We start from the raw sequence: 17,858 nt of genomic DNA, 5'->3' as shown, positions 1-17,858 counted from the left end.
ACTAAACGACACATATAACAGTAACGTATTGACCTGCAAAGACTGAATGGCCTGTTCATGTGAGTTACAGGAGGTACAGGGGCCTCAACTGACGGGACCAATATATTGTAACCCACCGTAAGATGCCATCCCTCCCAGGATCCCTAACAGCTATGGTGGTGTCTCGGATGTAAACAAAATCGGTTACTTCTCACTTTATGCTAATGAACCTCATTTTTATATAAAAGTTACTTTTTTGTTATGTGTTCCACATGATTTCTGGTCTTTTCTCATGTAATTGATCATATTGTGTGACTTTTGTCTACTAATTCCTTTTGCTATTTTGTGCTTAAAGTTATTTGGAAAAGATCATGTAAACACTTATGAGGATAACTCTAACACAAATATTTTCCTTCCCAGCTGTATAAGTGTGAAATAAATTAATTACTGTTGTGAATCCTTTCAGTGACATTTGGCTCACTTATAGTAGCGTCTGTTTTCAGTCTCTGGATCTGACCTCCTGACTGTCTGATTTCCATAGTGCTATTTTAGCTTCTGCCAGAAGGTGGCACTAGTGGTAAAGAACTTGTCTGCCAATGCAGGAGACAAGAGTTGCAGGGTCAATCCCTGGATTGGTCAATCCCTGGATTGGGAAGATCCCATGGAGAAAAGCACGGCAGCTGCCCACTCCACGGAGAATTCCATGGACATAGGAAAGAGTGGGACACGACTGAAGTGACTTAGCACACACAGATGTCTGCATACAGCTGCATGATTGTAGCTTGTGAAATATGCCCTTCAAGACCCAGCCCTGAAATAGGCAACTATTTTCTTTCCAAAACATTCAGTTCAGTTCAGTCGCTCAGTCGTGTCCGACTCTTTACGACCCCATGAATCGCAGCACGCCAGGCCTCCCTGTTCATCACCAACTCCCGGAGTTCACTCAGACTCACGTCCATCGAGTCCGTGATGCCATCCAGCCATCTCATCCTCGGTCGTCCCCTTCTTCTCCTGCCCCCAATCCCTCCCAGCATCAGTCTTTTCCAATGAATCAACTCTTCCCATGAGGTGTCCAAAGTACTGGAGTCTCAGCTTTAGCATCACTCCTTCCAAAGAAATCCCAGGGCTGATCTCCTTCAGAATGGACTGGTTGGATCTCCTTGCAGTCCAAGGGACTCTCAAGAGTCTTCTCCAACACCACAGTTCAAACGCATCAATTCTTCGGCGCTCAGCCTTCTTCACAGTCCAACTCTCACATCCATACATGACCACAGGAAAAACCATAGCCTTGACTAGACGGACCTTAGTCGGCAAAGTAACGTCTCTGCTTTTGATTATATTTGTGATTACAGTATTTACCAAACATAGGCAATTGATATGTGAGAAAGAGAGATACAAACAGTCTTCAATAAATCCTAGTCTATATGCATTGGATAACTTTAGAAATTAGTGCCTAAAATTTGCTCCTCTGTTAAGTGGGTGATAGTATTGAGAATGTCTAGAGCTGAAAACACTTTAAATTATAACTATGCTCCTTCTGATTGCTTTTAAATGTACTGAAATTCCCCACTTTATAGAACCCCAATTATTCTGAATTATGGTGGATTACTCATGGCTTTTCCCTCAACAAGAACACAGACACAAATTATCAAAGGATTCAGTTTGGTTTTGACTCCAAAATAGAATGCTAGAAAATTGCATCTCAACTTCCTTTTTGTTTTGCTTCTCAACTTTTAATATGCGTTTTTCTTTTTTGCCTGCACTGCACAGCATTTGGGATCTTAATTCCCCAACCAAAGATGGAACCTGTGTCCCCTGCAATGGAGGTGTGGAACTCTAACCAATAGACTGCCAGGGAATTCCCAATAAGCATTCTTTCTGACCCCTTGTGTGAAAAACGTTTTCAAAGTTTGTTTTTTTGTTTTTTCCTCAACAATTGCCTGTAATTGAAATATCTTGCATGCTCTGCTTTTCTCTTCTTGAATAATTGAGATAATGAACTGAATAATGTAACTGAGTGTCACTAATATTAACTGAGTAAGTGTCATTAATATATCAATAGATGGTCTTTAGTTTCCAATGTAAATTTTTGTTTCGGGGTGTTTTAAGTGTGTACAAAACATCAAAATATACACCTTAAACACATGCAGTGTGTATGTTCAGTCAATTATACTTTCATGAAACAAATATTCAAAACTTCTCACTTCCTAATAATTTTATTATGTTTTACTATTATCTGAGTCCTACAGATTATTGTAGTTCCTGGAGTTAGAATGATGGACTTCTAGCAACTCTTCCCAACTCCATGTTTAGTGAAACCATGTTGGCAGTTTGATATTGGCTAAAGTGAGAGTATTTATATAAGGGAAATTGGAAAACACTACAAACCAAGACTTAATTATGTTTTTGAAAGCCTAGGCTTAAGAATATATAAACAACGCAGATTAAATTTATAAAACTATATGGTATATGTGGCAATTACATTGTACAGAATGCATAAAAATTAAGGAACAAAAATGAGCTGATTATTTATTAATAAAATGGTAAATAATCACAACATAAAAAAGTATAATGAGAAAAGAAAGTAAAACAAGTATGGATATAAACAGATATTTCACCAAGAAGATATACAGATGGCAAATAAACACATTTTTAAAAAAGTTCAACACCATGAATTCTTATGGAGATGTAACTAAAATTAGTGTTTCCTTACTAAAAGGGTAAATTCAAAAGACTGACCATATCAAGTACTGGCAAAAATGTGGAGGCATTTTACAAAACCTGGTGGATATATAAAAGCAAAAAATGATTTAAGGTCACCATTTAGCCATCTTGTAAGTTAAACATTCACCTATTCTGACTCAGGTATTACACTTTGAGTTATTAACACAAGACAAGTGAAAATACATACATACAGAATTACACAAAACTATTCTATCAGCTTTACTTAGAATAGCCAAAACTGGAAGTAACCCAAATTCTCTTAACCAGATGAATGAATAAACAAATGGAATAAGTATAGAAAAGATACTTAGTTCAGCAATAAAAAGAATGAACTATTTATATATAAGTGAAGAATCTCAAAATAATTATGAACCATGAATAAAATCAGAAAAGAGTAAACATTTGAAGAATAAAATCATATATAATTCTAGAACACACAAAACAATCTATTGGAAGGTAAATTAATGATGGCCATAACTTACATTATTGTGATTCCAATGAGGTTTTCTTGGTTTACATGTAAACTTTAAATTGCATACTTCAAATAGACAAAGAATATTGCATGATGACTAGAATAAAATTTTATAAAATGGTTCAAAGGCAAAATATAGATATCTCACTCTTCAGAGAATCAGGCTTGGCAATCCTATATTGCCTCTCTTTCCTGATGACCTTGGAGGAACAGCCTTGCCTTAGTGGTAGCAAATACTGATGAGTAACAGATTCCTTTTCACCTGAGTTAACAGGAAGGCTGGCTGGTCACAGAGCCACACTGTGAACTAAGGGTTCTCGTTTCTCTCCGTGTTTGTTTCTCTGCCTCTGTGGCAAGGGGCTTTGGCTGAACACCCCAGAGAGGCTATAGGAATCCAGAAAGCCAATAGCTCATTTTCTTTGACAATGACCTCAGCCACAAAAGACACACATGCCTGGAGGTTGGCAATTTCTGGGCATCTGTGCACACTGATACTGCACAGTCACTGGAGCATCTGTTGATACAACTGGAGAAGGGGCATACTCCGCCTACTTCACTGCAGTCTCCTCTGCTCCAGGGTACTTTACCAAGAGAGTTTGCCTCAGCCCTGTAGTCTTACAGTGGCACTATCTAGTGAACTCTGGGGATCAGGGATGTGGTTCTTTCATAGGTTAACTGCTAAGCATTATGTGATATTCACTCTGAATAACAATTCATGTTCCCAGAAGTACTAGAGGTTGTCACAACTTCCTGGCTTCCCAGGGTGTTTTCCGAGCCCACAAAAAATCCTGATACACAGTCCACAAATCAGGACCCCAAAGCTCTGCAGTCTTTCTTAGGAGACTTTGGGTAACAATGTATTTACATTGTGCCTAAACTAGAAAGAGAGCTATAGTCTTCATTCATACTGACATGTGAGGCAAACAGTGTACCTGACCCCCATGAAATCTATGCCACCCTCAATGCTGGGAGAGCCTAGCTGTCTTCAGATCACCTTACACAGTGAATAGAACGCCCAGACCAAAGGGGGCTTAATATTAATGCCTTTATTATTGCAAAGTGCAAAGTTACACGAGGCATGCAATTCCCAGTGTGGTTCCTCTAGTTCCTCCACACTTGGAGGCTGAGAAAATCCAAGAGAAGTGTCACTAGAAACTAACATGTCCCTGAAAATGAAGGCCTTTCTGTCAAGTCACCAACAGAATTCAGACTGGGTCCATTGGGCCCAAACTGAATGAGGTTCACGCCCTACTGTGGAAATGAGAAGGGAAAGAAGATGCCATATGAGCTAAGACTACTCATTACTTCCGTCCCCTAAGGGAATGGGACAGAGGTCAGCTTACCTAAGCATGTTGGGAGGTAATTTATGTACACTGTGGACCTGCCAGGTGATAGAGATGAAAATGAATTCTGCCACAGAACTGGCAGTGACATAAAGCTGGTGAGGGTCCTGGGAGGTAAGAAACTGTAACACAACTCCTAAGAGATTCTCACATACCTGGAATTTTAGGGGAATGCCCCTACTGAAGATTTTCTGATATAAGAGCTTTAATTCAGGTAGATGGCTCCCTCACAACTTCTTTCCTCCAGTGTAACTATACTAGAAGTAACTGCATCTGCTGGCACATCTAAGGCCCTTCACTAGGGTGAAGTCTCTAGTATTAAATGAGGCCATATTAGCAGCTAACAGACTGCCCACATTCACTGCACTCAAGATATTTTTCACTGTGAACTCTCTACTGCTGAATGAGGCTGGAACTTTGGCTAAAGGATCTTCCACTGTCCCCAGACTCATGAGATCTTTCTCCAGTCTGAGTTTTCAGGTGTTCATTGAGGTTAGACTTGCAATTAAAAGATTTCCCACGTTCTTTTCTCTGATGAGGCCGTTCTCCAGTGTGACCTTTCCGGTGGTAAATGAGGCTAAATTTTCGGCTAAAAGATTTCCCACATTCATGACATTCATAAGGCCTCTCTCCAGTATGAATTCTCTGATGTTGAATGAGGATGGATCTTTGAGTAAAAGATTGTCCACATTCTGTACAATCATAAGGCCTTTCTCCAGAGTGAACTCTCAGGTGGTTAATGAGGTTAGATTTGCAGCTAAAGGATTTTGCACATTCCTGACACTCATAAGGCCTCTCTCCAGTGTGAACTCTCAGGTGGATAATGAGGTTAGATTTGCAGCTAAATGATTTTCCACATTCCCTACACTCATAAGGCCTTTCTCCTGTGTGGATTTTCTGATGTGAACTGAGGCTAGAGCTTTGCTTAAAGGATTTCCCACATTTGCTGCACCCATAAGGTCTTTCTCCTGTATGAAGTCTCCTGTGATGAATGAGAGTGGAGCTTCGGCTAAAGGATTTTCCGCATTCACCACACTGATGAAGCCGTTCTCCATGGTGACCTTTCTGATGTTGAACAAGGTTGGATCTTTGACTAAAAGATTTTCCACATTCTTTGTACCCATAAGGTTTTTCTCCAGTGTGGACTTTCCTGTGGGTCTTCAGGCTGTTGCTTCGGGTAAAGGATTTTCCACATTCATGGCATTCATAAGGCCTTTCTCCAGTGTGGACTTTCTGGTGCTGAATGAGATTCCACCTTCGGGTAGAGGTTTTTCCACATTTGCTGCACTCATAAAGCCCTTCTCTAGTGAGGACTCGTTGCTCCTCAACAAGTGTGTCTGTGCAGTTGAGGATTTTTTTGCCTTCTCCCCAGTTCCGATGCCCTTCCCCACTGTGAAAGACAACGTCACACTCATTACTGTTGTTTGCGTTCTCATTACTGTGAGTGACAGGTTGATGGAAAAATCCCATGCTGGCTAAGTCGTCTTTCCTTATTCCCTTAGAGAAAAAGGATTCCCCTGACACACAGGTTCTGCAGCTCTTTATAATCAAGGCTGTGTCCACAGAAGTTCTGATGGGTATCTCTCTATTGTGTTGTCCCTGGTATTGCTGAAGGTTGGCAGAGATATAGAATCGATTCCCACACAGGTATGGTTTCTGCCCAAGATGTGCTTCCTGATGCTCAGGCAAGTGAAAATTATCTCTCCAGACTGGGCCACACTTCTCAAAGGGCTGGCCCTTCTGGGGAGATGAATCTGCCTTGAGAGTCTTGATCTGTGACATTCCTTCTACAGAAATGCTTTTTTCAGAAGGCGCTCCCTTATCTTCTACACCATGACAACAGCCTGAAATTAAAGAAGTGATGACGAAGTACACATTAACTTTTTTGAGAAGGCATCACAAAAGTAACTTGTTACATCAAAGAATCAGTCCATGAAGCTGTTTTCAGGAAAAGGAAGTTGGGGTCACCTTAAAAAAGCAACTTCTGTACACTACTCAGTCCCTAAGGTCACCGAACAGTACAGGCCTCAATAGGCACAGGACACAAAGAAAGGCCCAGGGGAAAGGCACATGCTACAGATCATTCTCTGTCAATGGCCTTATTTTTTTGGCCATGACACATGGCATGTGCGATGCAGGGATTGAATCAGTGGCCCCTGCAGTGGAAGCACAGAGTCTTAACCACTGGACCACCAGGGAAGGCATGTCAATAGCTTATATGTGATGCTATGTAGAAGTTTATTTTAGGTCCAGAAAAATCTGACTGGAACAAAGGTTAACAGGTGTTTAAGGATTATTACATAGGTGCATACTTTAGAACACTACAAAGAAGGAAAGCGCTGAGGAGGGAACAGTGTGAGAAATGAGTAAGGTAAGCAGTCCAGAGAGGTAGACAGTAGCTCTCAGCTGGAGTCAGAATAAAAATGACTAATAGAAATGGCAAGTTGGTAAAGTGTCAAAAATGGAGAAGGAATGATGGAGGTGAGCTTGGCCACTGGCAATGGCACCCAAACAGAAGTAAAACAAGAGAGATTCTCGGTATGACTTCAATCAAGCCCTGAAGTCATGTCTTCTTCCATCTGCTGTTCATCTGGGTCAGGTCCCCTCTGGGCCCATCTTGTGGAGAGTGGAATCATATGCATCCTGGGAAGCACAAAAGACTCTTCCTTTAGCCCCAGCTGAGCTACCGCATGAGAGCTAGATGATACAACTCCAAAGGGAAGGACAGGACAAGTCAGCAGTCAATACGAGCCCAAAACACTCAGGACACAACAGATCACAGGAAACATATTTCAAATATTACAAATAGTACCTATGGACACAACAAAAGAGTGTCAGAGTAGTAAAGATGGCAGAGTAGTAAGATGCAGGAGTAAGTAAGCAGGAAGATGGCAGAGTAGTAAAACCAGGTATTTTCCCACCTGGACAACAACTACAGTGGTAGAATCAGTCTGATGTAACCACTTTGTAATGCAAAATTGCTTTAATTTATGTCATTTGGAGCTCTCACTATTACTCTGATATTAAAAGAAAAAGGCACGCAAAGAAACTAAAAGAAACTTACAGGGGAATATATTTGATGATTATCAGTGCAAAATTAATCAATAAAATACTAGCAAACTGTATTCAGCAGCACAATAAAAAGATGGCATGCCACAAACAACTGGGATTTATGTCTAGAATGCCGGGATAATTCAACATACAAAGTTTGATCAATGTAATATATCACTTTAACAGAAAGGAAAAAAATGTTATCATCTCAGTCAATGTACAAAACACATCTGACAAAATTTAACACCCTTTTATGATGAAAATACTCAACTATGAAACTATGAATAGAAGGAAACTAGCTTAACATAATGGAAGCAAAAAATTAAAAACCCACAGCAAACATCAAACTCAATAGTAAAAGACTGAAAACTATTTTTCCAAGATCACAAATAAGAAAAGAATGCCAACTTCCAACACTACTATTCAACATACTATTAGAAATTCTAGACAGACCAATTAGGCAAGAAAACAAAAGTCATCCAAAAGAGAAAAGAAATAAGAAATCACCACATCTCATGAAATCTTAAAGATTCCACCACAAAACTGTTAGAATAAATTAAGTTAGCAAAGAAAGAGAATATAGAATGGAAAAAAAAAAAATCAGTTACATTTCTATACACTAACTAGCAACAGGAAACTTAAGATAACAATTCCACAGATAAAAGTATTTGTCAAAAGAATAAATTACCAAATTTAACCAAGGAGGTAAGATTTGTTCATTAAAAATTACAAAACATAGCTAAAAGAATTACAGACAATAAATGGAAAAACTTCTATGCTCATGGATTGGAACACTTAATATTGAAGATGTCAAAACTATCCAAAAAAAAAACACTAAACTATCCACAACCTCTACATGTTCAATGCAATCCTATCAAAAATCCAGTGAGAATTTCTGTGGTATTAGAAAAATTCTTCCTAAAATTCATATGGAATCTCAAGGGACACAAAATAGCCAAAACAAAGTTGAAAAAGAAGAACAAAGTTGGAGGACTCACACATTTAAATATCAAATACCACTGTAAAGCTACAGTAATCAAAACAGTGTGATACTGGAATCCAGGCAGACATATAGACCAATGAAAGAGAATAAAGAGCTAAAAAATAAGCTTGCTCAGATAAGTTCAAACAGTTTTCAAAAAGAAGGCCAATACCATCCAAAAAGGAAAAACAGACTTTTCAACACATGATACTGGGAAAACTGAATATCCACATGCATAAGAATGAAGTTGCATGGTACATGAATTAACTCAAAATGGATCAAAGATCTAACTTAATAGTGACAACCGTAAAACTGTTAACAGAAAACATAATGGAAAAGCTTCAAGACAATTGCATCCGGCAATGATTTCTTACATATGACATCAAAGGCACAAGCAACAAAAGAAAAACAAACTGGACTTGATCAAAATGAAAAATTTTGGTACATCAAAGGATGCCATGAACATAAGAACGAGACAACTCATAGAATGGGAGAATATATTTGCAAATCACATATCCAATGAAGGGTTAACACTCAAAGAGAGAATTCCTAAATCAACAACAAAAATCAGTCAAGTTGGTTCAAAAATTCTCAAAAGACTTTTTGAAGAGACATTTCTCCAAAGATAAATAAACAATAAGCACATGAAAAGATGCTCAACATCATCAGTCGTTAGAAAAATGCAAATCAAAACACAATGAGGTACCACTTCACACTAATTATAATGGTTATACTAAAAAAAAAAACCAAAAAAACAAAAAAGAAGTGTATGCAAGGAGAAATTGGTACCTTTGTGCAGCTGCTATGGAAAACACTATGGTGATTTTTCAAAAAATTAAAAAAAAAAACTATCACAGATACAGAAATTCTGGTTGTGGGTATGTATATACCTAAAAGAATTGAAGCAAGGACACTAAAAGAAATCTGCACACCCATGTCATAACACCATGATTCACGAGAAACAAAAGGCAGAAGCACCCACTGTCCACTGATGGTGTGCTGAGTAAACAAAATCTGTACATACAATATTATTTAGTCATAAAAAGGAAAGAAATTCTGACACATGCTACAACATAGATAAACCTTTAGCATATTATGCTAAGTAAGCCAAACATCAAAGGAGAACTACTGTCTGATTCTACCTACATGAAACACTCAGTCAAATTCATAGATACAGAAAGTAGAATGGTGGCCGTCAACGGATGGAAGAAGTTACTGATTAATGGATATGGAGTTTCAGTTGGATGATGAAAAAGTTCTATGGATGCAGGATTGTGATGGCTGCACAATGAGAATGGACTAAATGCTATTTAGTCCATCAGGCAAATGTTTTGTATATTTTGCAACAACAAAAATAAAGTAAAAAAAAAACCTAACCAAAGGATGTAGTACTTACATTTGTGTAAGCAGTGACTTTTTAAGTGCCTACACTTCCAGCACAGTCAGAAACAAATGTGAGCTATAGGAAAGAAGGGTGCTATGCTAGGGTGCTATGGTGCTAGAGAGTCACCCAGTGAGGCAGAGGGCAAGGCACGGGGGTCCATTAGGCTGACAAAACAACAGTGATACCAAACTCTTCCCTAGGAGGCTTTGGGGCAGTAGGTGCTGTGCTGACACAGATGAGAAGGAGGCGAGCACTCAGCCCAGCCCTTGTAAACACAGCACAAATCCAGGCAACTAGGGACACACCTACCCCTGGAGAAAAGAGAAGCACAGAGCTTGGCCCAGGGCACAGGGGCACACAGAAGAGCTTACCCAGTGAGGATGTAAGTGCAAAGTTCTCCAGCATCACATCGTGGTACAGGCATCTCTGAGCCTCATCAAGGAGAGCCCATTCCTCCCAGGAGAAGTACACAGCCACATCCTCAAAGGTCACACTGCCCTGTCAGGATACAGACAGATGAGACCATCAACTGCCTCACTCCTGAAGACCCACAATCCACCTCCTCGCACATCTACCCCATCTCCATCTTCCTCCTAAGAGCTCAGAAGAGATTCCCGACCTTGGTGCCATAGCTGTCTGCTCTCTCCTCACTCTCCCACTAACGGCTCTGTTCATGCTGCTGTCTACTCTGCAACCAGTGGAGCCTGTAAAGACCCAGAAGAAATCACCTCCCTCATCTGATCCACACCTCCCACTGCCTCCAGAATAGATGCCCGACTTCACAGACAGTCATTCCAGGTCTGACTGCTGCTCCCCACAGCCAGTCTATTCTCGCCAGGAAGGAAGGAGACCTACACCTCCCTGAACCAGCTTAGTCTCACCTCCAAGCACTTCCTGTTTTTGTGACAAGCTTCCCCATCTCTTTCTATTGGTGGCCTGAAATGGGAACCCTTTCATATAACACTCAAACTGGACTCAGGACCCTGAGCTAGGATTTCCCAAGATCTCCATACCCAAGGGCTGGGAAAATGCCAGGTGACAAGTTTCATGACAACTCAAATTTGGGGAAAATTAGAGGGCTTCCTGGAGAATCCCAGGGACAGGAGCCTGGTGGGCTGCCGTCTATGGGGTCACACAGAGTCGGACACGACTGACGTGACTTAGCAGCAGCAGCAGCAGAGGGCTTCCCTGATGGCTCAGACAGTAAAGAATCTGCCTCTGATGCGGAAGATCTGGTTTCGATCCCCGGGTCGGGAAGATCCCCTGGAGAACGGAATGGCAACCCACTTCGGTATTCTTGCCTGGAGAATTCCATGGACAGAGGAGCCTGTCGGGCTACAGTCCATGAGGTCGCAAAGGGTTGGACACGACTGAGCGACTAACACAGTGTTGCGACCAATGAGGGTAACCTCCACTTACCCGATTAGGTTCCAAAAGCACCTCCGCAGCCATGGAAACCTGTGGGAAGAGGTATGTCTTAGAGGGATGTGATCCTGGCAATTTTCCAGGGCCTCAGGCCTTCCCCGCACACCTGGCGGCACCCGAACCAAGTACCTGGGGCCAAGCGTCTAACCTCTGTACTGACTTTCAGCAGCTGTGTGTCCTGTTCCCTGCAGACACCAAATGGGTTCCAGGGTTCCCGGTCCTCCCGCCTCAGTCCGACCTTCAAGCCTCTGCACCTGGGGGTCCCTCAGCCTGTCACCCTCTCCCATGCGCCATCACACTGTCCGCCAGACACAGGGCCCCACACACGACCGCCTCACCGCCTGTATCCCGGGGCCGGGGCTGCGGGCACGTGAGGAGGCTTCGCACACTCGGAGCTTTAGCGTCCGGGGGGTCGCGGGCGATGCGGGCCGGGAGGACAGCGTTTACCTGAAGCAGGTCGCTCAGGGCACCCGCCGCTACGGAACCGCTGGGCCTGCTATATCCTGGCCCGTACTGACCCGGCAGCAGCGTCTCCAGGCCGCCCCGCCGGCGGCGACGTGCCCGACTTCAGAAGCGCCTCCAGCCACTGGGTACAAAGCCTCTTCTCGCGCCTTCTCCGTTACTTCAAGCCCGAGTCTACGCACTCGGCCTTAGGACCCAGCTAACAACCGAACAGACCGCAACGAAGACACCAGAAGTCCCGCCTCACCACGTCCCAGAAATGCTGAAATTCTGGGCGTTCATTGGGTAATCTTAGCTGCCTCTCAACGCGTGGCTTGCTGGGTAATGGAGTTCCCGCTGCCACACAGGCGGGCAGGAGGGGCGTGTTTGCTTGAATCTCCCCTGGAAAGGCGTCAAGCAATATCCAGTGCGGCTGAGAACAGACCTCCCTGTTTCTCTAGGTCGAGGATAGGCTTCGCTTCCTCTTAAAGAGGCGAAGGCCAATTTCTGCGGAGACCGAAGTGCATTTCGAAAGCCTTAATGAGATCAATAGTGATCTGTTTAAGTGCTTAGATAATTCAGATTCCATGCAGTCGCCTCTAGTGAACATACGCTGGTAGATGCAAGAGTCCTTGAAATGCACGCAGACTGAGGAGTTTGTCATTTTTGTGAGCTTTCGTGAGTTTTGGCCGGGACTTTAAAGAAAAAAAAAAAAATCACCTGGACCATAGCAGACAAGATAGAGGAGGCCTATTGGACATCTCTGAGGAAGATGGTGGGACCCGGGCTTCCCCTTCTTGTTAGTCAATGTACAGAACACTGAGAAGCACCGTCTGATCCATAAAACATTAAATTATTTTAGGTGAAAAACAACACTGTTTTACACAGGCACATAATTTTTTTTTGTAATAAACAGTTGACAGTCATGTACGAAATGCCACATAAGCTATTTTCTGTTAAAAATCTATTAGAGAGGGCTTCCCAGATGGTTCAGTGGTAAAAAACCCTCCTGTCAATGCAGGACACATCGGTTCAATCTGTGGTTCAGGAAGATCCCACATGCTGGAAAAGCAACTAACCCTGTGCGGTACAACCATTGAGTCTCTGCTCCAGAGCCCAGGATTGAGTGCACTCGCTGCAACTACTGAATGAAGCCTGAGTGCCCTGGAGCTGGTGCACAGCAACAGGAAAAGCCGCAGCAATGAGAAGCCCCTGCACTGCTATGAAGAGTACCCTGCTCCCTTGATGCAATTAGAGAAAGGCCTGGGCAGCAGAAGACCCAGCACACCCAAAAATAAATAAAAGACGCGTGCTCCTTGGAAGAAAAGCTATGACACACTTAGACAGTGTATTAAAAAGCAGAGAAATCACTTTGCCAACAAAGGTCCATATAGTCAAACCTATAGTTTTCCAGTAGTCATGGATGGATGTGAGAGTTGAACCATAAAGAAAGCTGAATGCCTAAGAATTGATGCTTTTGAACTATGGTGCTGGAAAAGACTCTTGAGAGTCCCTTGAACTGCAAGGAGATCAAACGAGTCAATCCTAAAGAAAATCAACCCTGAATGTTCATTGGAAGGACTGATGCTGAAGCTGAAGCTCCAACACTTTGGCCACCTGATGTGAAGAGCCGACTCATTGGAAAAGACCCTGATGCTGGGAAAGAATGAAAACAAAAGGAGAAGGAAGCAATAGAGGATGAGATGGTTGAATGTCATCGCTGAATAGACATGAGTTTGAGCAAACTGTGGGAGACAGTGAAGGACAGGGAAGCCTGGCGTGCTTAAGTCCATGGGGTCACAAAGAGTCGGACACAACTTAGCAACTGAACGACAACAATAAAAAGAGAACATAACTTAAAAAAAGAATCTATTAGAGGGACATGTGTGGGTTACAGATTAAGTGAGGAGGTTGTGCACAGCTCTTTAAATTTGCAGCTCATAATTCATTTATGTGATTTATTACACTTTGTGCATGCTTAGTCACTTCTGACTCTTACCATTTGGACTATAGCCCGCCAGGCTCCTCTGTCCAGGGAATTTTTCACGCAAGAATACTGGAATGGGTTGCCATTTCCTTTTCCAGTGAATTTTCCTGACCCAGGGATCAACTCTGCATCTCTAGTACCTTCTGCATTGCAGGCAGCTTCTGTACCAGCTGAGCCAAACAGGGAACCCTGATTACTGATTAACCACCCTGATTACTCATTTATTCCATAATCCCCCCAAATTGAATATATGATTATTTCCTTGGTCTGAATATGACAAATATTACCGCCTTGCAGTGATGATAGAATTTTACAAATAATTCATTAAAGACTCCACTTAACACATGTTCCCCAGCCAAAAATAAAACACAAAACCAGTTCAGCACTTATAAACACCACCATCACACAGACCTCAGGAGTCTACAAAGTAGGAGATTTACCTTCTTCATTTTAAAACTCACCAGGGCCTGTGTCCTGAAGTTTTTAGAAGGTAGGCTACGAGGGTGTGTTTAATGAGGATAAAGTGAGAGAAATTCAGACAATATAGCTGAGAAGAGAGAAGATGACAGGCTTCCTGAATGAGGTGGAATAGCATGATGACATGTCTCTGGTTCCCTTAGCAAATATATTTTTCTGTTTGAATATACTTGTGCCTGTATGTGTATCTCTCTACCTACCATCTATGTATATCTATCTATCTATTTAAAGTTTACATGTATTAGGGAGCCTGACAATCTTGGCATCATTGAAGGTACTGATCATTCTGGCCCCTAAAGTCCTGCAGTACCTCGGAAGTAATAATGACTCATCATTTCTCCTGATCATAGAGGTCTGCGGAGATGAATCAATAAGAAATTTAGTGTTTCCATTCACAGAGAGTGGGGGTAAGTTGCCTATAGTCTATCTAATAGCCTTTGGAACAGTTACTTGATTTTGTAATACATGCTTTCTAAGAACCTGAAACTTATCTGAAATTAAGAGCTACCTAAAAGCTTGGATTTGTTTCAAGGACAGTGACTGTTGATACAGAGTGTTCAGGTGCGCAAATGGAACATACGCATCTAAGATAAAGGCTTGGGATTCCATGGTCTCAGCTCCTTTCAGGGAGGTGATTATCATTCCACCTGTAATTGCAGTACCAGTGACTGCAAAGAGAAAAGAAGTCATCCGTGACAAACGTCTGGACTTCTGTGAAGCACTGAAAGAGAATCACTGAAAGTGACTAATACAGATAGCCACCAGAAGCAGCAGGAACAGATGTGGGGGAATAATTCCAGTGGGATGTGAGGAAAGGACCCTGAGATCTGACAGTGAGAGAGGGGAGCCCATCAAGACTCAATCCAGGGACTTACCTGATGGTTCAGCAGCTAAGAAGTGGCCCAGGTTCAATATCTGATCAGAAAACCAGATCCCACATGCCACAACTAAGAGCCCATGCAGCCAAATACATGCATACCTATAAGAATCAATTCAGGTTTCCTTATGAGTCTGAAGTCTTTGTTTTAACATATGATTCCTCCTCACAGGTACTCATTTTTCATAAACGTTTTTAATGTGTAATTTCAATTCATACATACATGTCAATGTACAGACATATACATGTAAACATACAAAACTAACACATATATTTTTATTTAAAAACTCACTGATTCATGTGTATATATGAATATGTATGACATGTATATACGTGCACAAAAGTGAAGTCAAAGTGTTAGTTCCTCAGTCATATCTGACCCTCTGTGACCCCATACACTGTAGTCTGCCCACTCCTCTTTCCCAGGCAAGAATACGGGAATGAGTAGCCATTCTCTTCTCCAGGGTATCTTCACAACCCAGGGATCGAACCCAGGTTTCCCTCATTGCAGGGAGATTCTTTTCCATCTGAGCCATGAGGGAAGCCCATATATATATTTTCTTCCTCTCGCTCAGAAAAAGAAAGATAACCTCACTTAACATTCTGCCACTCTTTACTAAACATATCAGTAGGCTCTGGACCTGCATCGATAGAGACACTGCGGCACAAACACATCCACAGCTGACAAGTGTCCCATCAAGAAGATACACCATAATTAATCCAATCAATTTCCCTTTGATTTAAAAATTATATATGTTCTTCATGTTATTTTTTTCTTGATATTGACTCAAAGTCATGGGATGTAATGTACAGCATGGTAAGTATAATTAATAACAACGTATTGGGCTTCCCTGGTGGCACAGTTGTAAAAGCTCTGCTTGCCAACGCAGGGGGCCAGGGTCCGATCCCTGGTCCAGGAAGACTCATCATGCTGCCAAGCCTTTGCACCACAAGTACTGAAACCCGTGCTCGGAAACAAGAGAAGCCACAGCAGTGAGAAACCTGTGCACCGAAAAAGAGAGTAGCCCCTGCTCACTGCAACTAGAGAAAGTCTATGTAAAGCAACGAAGATCCAGTGCAGCCAAAAAAAAGGTATTGTGTATTTGAAAGTGCTTAGAGAGTAGATCTTAAAATTTTTTATTACAAGGAAAAAATTGTGGGGACTTCTCTGGTGGTCCAGCGGTTAAGACTCCGCACTCCCATCACAGGGGCCTGGGTTGGATCCCTGGTTAAGGAACTAGATCTCACATGCCGCAACCAAGAGTTCGAATGCTGTAACTAAAGATCACACATGTCACAGGTAAGACCTGACACAGCCAGATAAATCAATGAATAAAAAAGAAAAACATTGTAAACATAAACCATGATATACGTTAACTAGACATATTGTGATCACTGTGCAATATATTCAAATATAAAATATCACAGGCTGGAATCGAGACTGCTGGGAGAAATATCAATAACCTCAGACATGCAGATGCTATCACTCTAACGGCAGAAAACGAAGAGGAACTAAAGAGCCTCTTGATAAGGGTGAAAGAGAAGAGTGGAAAAGCTGGCTTGAAACTCAGCATTCAAAAATTCTAAGATCATGGATGGCACCAATCCCATCACTTCATGGCAAACAGAAGGGGAAGTGGAAGCAATGACCAATTTTATTTTCTTGGGGTCCAATATCACTGTGGATGGTTACTGCCACTATGAAATTAAAAGATGCTTGCTCCCTGGAAGAAAAGCTATGACAAACCTAGACAGCATGTTAAAAAGCAGAGACATCATTTTGCCAACAAAGGCCCTTATAGTCAAAGTTATGGTTTTTCCAGGAGTCACATAACAGATGTGAGAGCTGGACCATAAAGAAGGCTGAGGGCTGAAGAACTGATGCTTTCAAATTGTGGTGCTGGAGAAGACTGTTAAGAATCCCTTGGACTGCCAGGAGATCAAACTAGTCAATCCTAAAGGAAACCAACCCTGAATATTCATTGGAAGGACTGATGCTGAAGCTGAAGCTCCAACACTTTGGCCACCTGATGCCAAGAGCTGACTCGCTGGAAAAACCCTCATGCTGATAAAGACTGAAGGCAACAGGAGAAGAGGTGGCAGAGGATGAGATGGTTAGCTAGCATCACCAAACTCAATGAACATGAATTTGAGCAAATTGTGGGAGATAGTGGACAGAGGAGCCTGCCATGCTGCAGTCCATGAGATCGCAAAGAGTTGGACACAACTTGGTGACTGAACAACAGCAACAACAGTGACAAATCTGGAATACATAAATCTCTAGAGACAGAATGCAGATTGGTGGTTGCCAGTGGGTAGGGTGGGGGTGAGAGTAATTGAGAGAAACTGTTTCATGGGTAAGAGGTTTTACTTTGGAGTGATGGAAGTGTTTTGAACTTTGTAGAGGTGGTTGTTGCACCACATTGTGCGTGAACCTAATGCCACTGAATCTGAAACCAAGTGGGACTCTGGGGCTCCCAGACATGGAGGCCGTTCTGTCCCCCATTTCTTGTAGGCAAAACTCCAGCCATTATGAGGTTCACTGAGTTCCAAAAGGTGGTTCCAAACAGTTGCTAATAAGGGAGGAGCAGCCAAGACTGAAGGCAACAGAAGAGGGTGGCAGAGGATAAGATGATTAGATAGCATCACTGACTCAATGGACATGAGTTTCAGCAAACTCTGGGAGATACTGAAGGACAGCAGAGCCTGGGGTGCT

General features: G+C 42.1%; 1 protein-coding gene across 3 annotated transcripts; it reads right to left on the bottom strand.

Annotated features, from left to right (window-relative positions):
* Positions 1-2,482: 2,482 nt before the first annotated feature.
* On the bottom strand, positions 2,483-12,084 carry LOC138418327 (zinc finger protein 211-like). Of its 3 annotated transcripts, none has more exons than XM_069549526.1 (4): positions 11,509-12,084; positions 11,355-11,393; positions 10,307-10,433; positions 2,483-6,362 (listed from the first exon to the last, which is right to left on the bottom strand). In XM_069549526.1, the coding sequence occupies exons 2-4, from the start codon at positions 11,385-11,387 to the stop codon at positions 4,912-4,914; spliced, it is 1,611 nt and encodes a 536-aa protein (XP_069405627.1). In that variant the 5' UTR covers positions 11,388-11,393; positions 11,509-12,084; the 3' UTR covers positions 2,483-4,911. The 3 variants fall into 3 exon arrangements, with proteins under 3 accessions (XP_069405627.1, XP_069405626.1, XP_069405628.1); XM_069549525.1 differs by having other exon boundaries at positions 11,699-12,084; XM_069549527.1 differs by having other exon boundaries at positions 11,879-12,084.
* Between the last annotated feature and the right edge of the window lie 5,774 nt (positions 12,085-17,858).

The sequence above is a fragment of the Ovis canadensis genome, chromosome 14 (assembly GCF_042477335.2).
Source record: "Ovis canadensis isolate MfBH-ARS-UI-01 breed Bighorn chromosome 14, ARS-UI_OviCan_v2, whole genome shotgun sequence".
Classification (NCBI taxonomy): Eukaryota; Metazoa; Chordata; class Mammalia; order Artiodactyla; family Bovidae; genus Ovis; species Ovis canadensis.
The sequence above is the reverse complement of the archived record's forward strand: the minus strand, read 5'-3'. Positions and strand labels throughout refer to the sequence as shown.

Bases quoted from the DNA above. Each gene is read 5' to 3' on its own strand.
- LOC138418327 (XM_069549526.1), bottom strand. From the start codon at position 11,387: ATGGCTGCGGAGGTGCTTTTGGAACCTAATCGG. The intron at 10,434-11,354 runs GTAAGTGGAGGT...GTATCCTGACAG, and splicing joins TGCTTTTGGAACCTAATCGG to GGCAGTGTGACCTTTGAGGA. The intron at 6,363-10,306 runs GTAAGCTCTTCT...CTTTAATTTCAG, and splicing joins TGCACTTACATCCTCACTGG to GCTGTTGTCATGGTGTAGAA.